The sequence below is a fragment of the Protobothrops mucrosquamatus genome, unplaced genomic scaffold (assembly GCF_001527695.2).
Source record: "Protobothrops mucrosquamatus isolate PMUCROS unplaced genomic scaffold, P.Mucros_1.0 scaffold1318, whole genome shotgun sequence".
Taxonomy (NCBI): Eukaryota; Metazoa; Chordata; class Lepidosauria; order Squamata; family Viperidae; genus Protobothrops; species Protobothrops mucrosquamatus.
Window position 1 is genome coordinate 179,307 of NW_015387519.1, and position 4,956 is coordinate 184,262.

Genomic DNA, 4,956 nt, shown 5'->3' on the forward strand with positions numbered 1-4,956 from the left:
CCTAAAGAAAGGAAAACATGAAAAAAACTCAAGATAGCAGAAGGACAATCATCATTCAGCCTCACTCAACCACTTACATGGCTACAAGAGCAGTATTTAAAGGAGGCATTCAAAGGGTTTACAATTATCTATATTTATTTGGATTGAGCTTTAAATCAGGCCAGCAAGTCAAAGATCTAAAATTCTAAAAAAAAAGGTCTTGAAGGAAGTTCCATAATTTTTTTTAAAAATCTATTCAATAGCACCATATTACAAAAGAAGAGAGAGAGAAACAGTATCTGAACTGCTCAGTGTAGTCATAGGGTTACTCTTTTAAAACAAACTCAGAGGTATGTTCTACCCTGCCTAAGGTAAATGCAAATTCTTATTTCTTGCAGCTTTACTTCTTTGCTAATTCAATACAAATGACGTAATTGCACATTGAAAAACTCACACTTCATGGCAAATAATCCAATAAATTATTTCAAATGTTTTCTAAAAAATATTCCAGCATTTTATAATTACTTGGATATGAGAAAAATGTAAAGACAGTAACTGGAGAAAATAAAATATTTTGAATATCTCCATTCATATTTTAGTAAGAATATAGTTCTTAGTTTGTGAACCACAAAAGGGTGCATTAATTGGTCCTTTTGCTGATTTAACTCATTTATTCCCTACACCCATGGAGCCTAGTTCCTGACTTTTCTCCTTTTCATCGATCTCAAGTAAACAGAAAAACAAAGTTCAGTGGAAAATAAAGATATGCCATAAGCCAGGACAATCATAAAGTAGTAGGCTTGCAATCTGCATCCTAATTAATACATTAAACCAGAAGGAAATCTCAACATTCTTCTACTTGCATCTGAGAGATGCACACACTAACAATTAAGACAAGGTTTGAAGAGTTATCTGAGCAGAAGACACTTCTACTCATTGCCTAAATACTTTGTCCTTTTTTCTTTGCACTGCTTATTTGCCCAACATTAGGAAAATGGCTGTCCATTTCAACTAGATCTTAGAAGAAACCAATGGCATCTGTTTTAGTCGTAATACGTATACACTTGGTATTCAACTTTCAACTGCTGTCTCCCAGAAACGTGGCAAACACTCGCCAGCAGCTACTTCTTTTTCAACCAAAGGAAGCTTTATACAAGAAATCTTCCCAACTTTTTTTGAGACAAAAGAATTTAGAATACATTTACCCCAAAGTCTAAAATTGAGTGTTATTTATATGTGGTGTGTTTTCACTTTTTTCTTTATAACTGTCCTTGGAGCAACTGTTCTTTTTGACCTTATCTTCAGCCCATGTGGGTTCAACAGGAATTTCTACAGCATCTTTTTTTTGGAAGACCTTCTTCAGTGATGGAGAAAAGCTGCCTATTGTTTCACTGTAACCATTCATCTGAGAAAGAAGAGCGTCCTGCTGGTTGCAACACAACTGAGGATTACACGATCTGGAGATACATGGTGTACTGCACAGGACCTTAGGACAATTATGGTCTAGGTACTCTGGCTGGATGGTCACCGAATGGATCCCTTCTTCATGGAACACCTCTCTGATTTTGTAGGAAGCAATGGGGTAGTCAGAAGTAGAGTGACACTTGACATGGAGTGTGGCGATATTCTTCCCCTTGATAAATTCCCAGATATGCAGCTCATGAATGCTGCTAACACCTGGCACCTCCAGTAATTTGTTTGCTAGGAAGAAGAAAAATACAAACAAGGTGATAATCAGATTTTTATCCACATTCCGTAGTATTCCATTTAATATTTAGCTGCATCTACAAACACAAAGCATGCATCTTAGAATGGACAGAATAAGAACCTGATCATAACTTCTCCAGGCTGTACAATAATGTAGGGCTGATAAAACAGAAACCAGCTCCCGCTGAAACAATGGGTCCATGTCTCACAGTGCCTAATATTGTAACAACTTCCAGGTAAGAAATATGGAAACAGAGGATATTGGATGGAACCTGTTGAAATTCCTCCTGCCAACATTAATAATTACATTGGAAGAAACAGAAATAAGTCAACTTCTGCTGCCTAATATCCTGCAGATTGTTTGAGAATTATGGGGGCTGAATGGGAACTGGAGGGCACCAGGATAAACTAAGTCACAAGATCATATGACCCAGTAAACTACAGCCTGGTAAACAGTGATATGAAGTTAGCTCTGAAAACAAATTAATGAATTAAATGTGAAATTTCAAAATTAGATACCTCTTAAATAACACTATATTCTGAATATATATTGGGTATCAGCACATTTGTTACTATACAGCAATAAGTATTATGTACATGACCCACATGAAGCTGGGGGGGAAACTATCAATTTGTAGTATATTTCAATTTTTATTCTGTTTTTTTCAGTGCTGCTTTGAAGTCTATCCTTTAAAAAAACTGAAGAATTGCTTTGTTCCACCTTGTGATATATTTCATTCAAAATAAGGATAGATTCAGCAAGCAAACCCTATTCCAAAATTCCAAGTTCAGAGAAGTGAATTCAAAAACAAAATCAACCATCACAACTTATAAATACATTATAAATATGAGATTGTGATCCACAATGCATAACAATAAACCAATCTATTTATATTAGTAGTTATGGACTACAAATGTCTACAAGTGTGTACAGGAATTTCTGCAAACAACAGCTTGATTCTTCCTATGTGGCCTGTTCTTAAAATAACTATACGTGTCTTTATTAATCCTCTAAGACTTGAACCATATTGCTAGGAAGTACCACCGTGTGACCCTTGAACATGTAATGCTGCAGTGTATGTATAATCCAGAAACAACACCAGCTTTTAAGGGTCATAACAGTCCAAAAACAACTTACCCAGTATTTGCATATTCACGTTTTTGGGAACCATTTGCAACAAAATGGTTGCTGTCTCCTTAATAAGTGGAAAGGCTGAAGACAGTATAATAAAGACCATAACAATGGTCAGGCTCGGATCAATGTAACACTGCCAGTTGCAAGGTGTGTTCTCATCCAGAGGAAGTATATAGAATATGGAAGCAGCAACTACAACAATAACTGAGCCAAGAGCGTCTCCCATCACATGCAAAAGAACACCTGAAACAAAGCATAAGNGGGGGGGGGGGGGGGGGGGGGGGGGGGACAGGATAACTGTATTGGAATACATTGGATTCCAAAATTTGGTATAAACTTGTATAGAAAGCAACTATAAATAAGAACACTTTATCTCTAATTATGGCTGTCTTATTCTAGAAAAATCTTTTATCTCTATTATAGTACCTCTGATGTTCAAGGCTTCAGACTTTTTTTCTTTTTTCTGTTTCTGATCCTCTTCAGGCTTTTTCTGGGTATCTGCAGAATCACCTACATTCAAAGAAGAAACGCTGTGTTGTGCATAAATTCTACAAACAGAAAGATACAAATCTATTCAAAACCAACTTATCTTAAACACTCAGAACCAGCAAGTTACTTATGACTCATGCTTGCATACACTCTACATGCAAACTGTAGTATAATTACAAGCCAATAAAGCAACGGGGCAAAATTGAATGGAATTGTTTAATATTCATAAAGACCACCTGATACAGCCTGACATCTAATTAATTCTGAAATCTCTTTCCTACTATTGAAGTATAGAAAAAATGATTTATAATATCAAAAGGCTGCAAAAACAAACACTAATTGACACAAAGATTGCTTCAATGTTACTTTAATGTTACAAATACAATTATTTCTTTGGCTTTATTTAGTAATAAATCATTATACAAGTACACTGCCAGTAAGTACATTATTATCCTTTTAGTGTAACCTAATCTGTATGTATGTATGTATGTATGTATGTCTGTGTGTGTGTGTGTGTGTGTGTGTGTATTAATGTGTTATATATTATATATCACTCTTTTCCAATAATGTATATTGTGCAATAAAAACAAAAAGAGAGCAAGAAGAAGAAATGCTGTGGGGAAAAAGCAAGAATAAGAGAAGGGGGAAACGGCATAGCTACAGACAAAGGTGCAAAGATAAGTAGCTCAAATAAGGAGGAAAGGTCCATAAGCGTAAGGATGAGGGCTATAGATAAGAACGGGCAAATAGAATAATCAGAAAAGAATGAATAAGAATTAGCACTTTCAAAGAAGCACATGCAAACACAACACTTCCCAAAAGAAGATGGGAAATAAAAAAGGAAGGGTGAAAAATATCCCAAAAAATACCCAAAGGCAAAGAGAAATTGGGCGAAACTGGAGAAGGACGGAGCGAAGGGAGACAAGAGAGACAATTTTTTTTAAGGCAGCTGAAAGAAAAGGAAGGAAGGAAGGAAGGAAGGAAGGAAGGAATGCGGGAGGGTGGGGGGAGAGATGCTGCGAATGGCGAGCAGGGAGGCAACGAGAGGCACCTGCTTTCAGACGCGGCTCAGCGGCGCTGCCGCTCATTTCCACCATCCCCTCCGAGGCAAATGAGCTGCCAGTGACGGTTCGGGTTGGGCTCTCGTCCTCGGGGCTAAGATAGGGCGGTGGCGGCGACCCTCGACGGCGGCTGCCACAGCAGGAGCCCCAGTCCTGGAAGACGAGGAGCCCCACCAGATTGATGGCCAGGCCGATCGCGCCTACGACGAGGATGAGCGTGGCGTTGCTGATGGACTCCGGGCTCACCAGGCGCTGCACCGCTTCCACCAGCATGGTGAAATAGAGGGCGGCCAGGAAGACGGCGTTGCAGAGGGCGCCCACCACCTCGGCCCGCCCGGAGCCGTAAGAGGCGCCGGGGCGGCGTCGGCGTTGGCGAGACATCCGTCCTGTGACGAGGCCCACGCACAGAGCGAGCACGTCGGAGAGCATGGAGAAGGAGTCGGAGACCAGCGCGATCGAGTTGCCCGCGTAGCCCGACACCAGCTCGGCCACGCACAGGCTCGCTGTCAGCACCAGCATGAAGATCAGCCGGCACGTCTTGCCCGTGTAGCGCCCCATGAGGAGAGCTGGAACCGATCGCTTTTC

At 39.8% G+C, this 4,956-nt stretch overlaps 1 protein-coding gene across 1 annotated transcript; it reads right to left on the bottom strand.

Moving 5' to 3' along the window:
- Positions 1-1,192: 1,192 nt before the first annotated feature.
- SLC30A10 (solute carrier family 30 member 10) lies at positions 1,193-4,929 on the bottom strand. The gene is made up of 4 exons (XM_029285125.1): positions 4,362-4,929; positions 3,248-3,331; positions 2,825-3,064; positions 1,193-1,680 (listed from the first exon to the last, which is right to left on the bottom strand). Exons 1-4 carry the CDS (start codon positions 4,927-4,929, stop codon positions 1,193-1,195), a joined length of 1,380 nt encoding a protein of 459 aa, XP_029140958.1.
- Between the last annotated feature and the right edge of the window lie 27 nt (positions 4,930-4,956).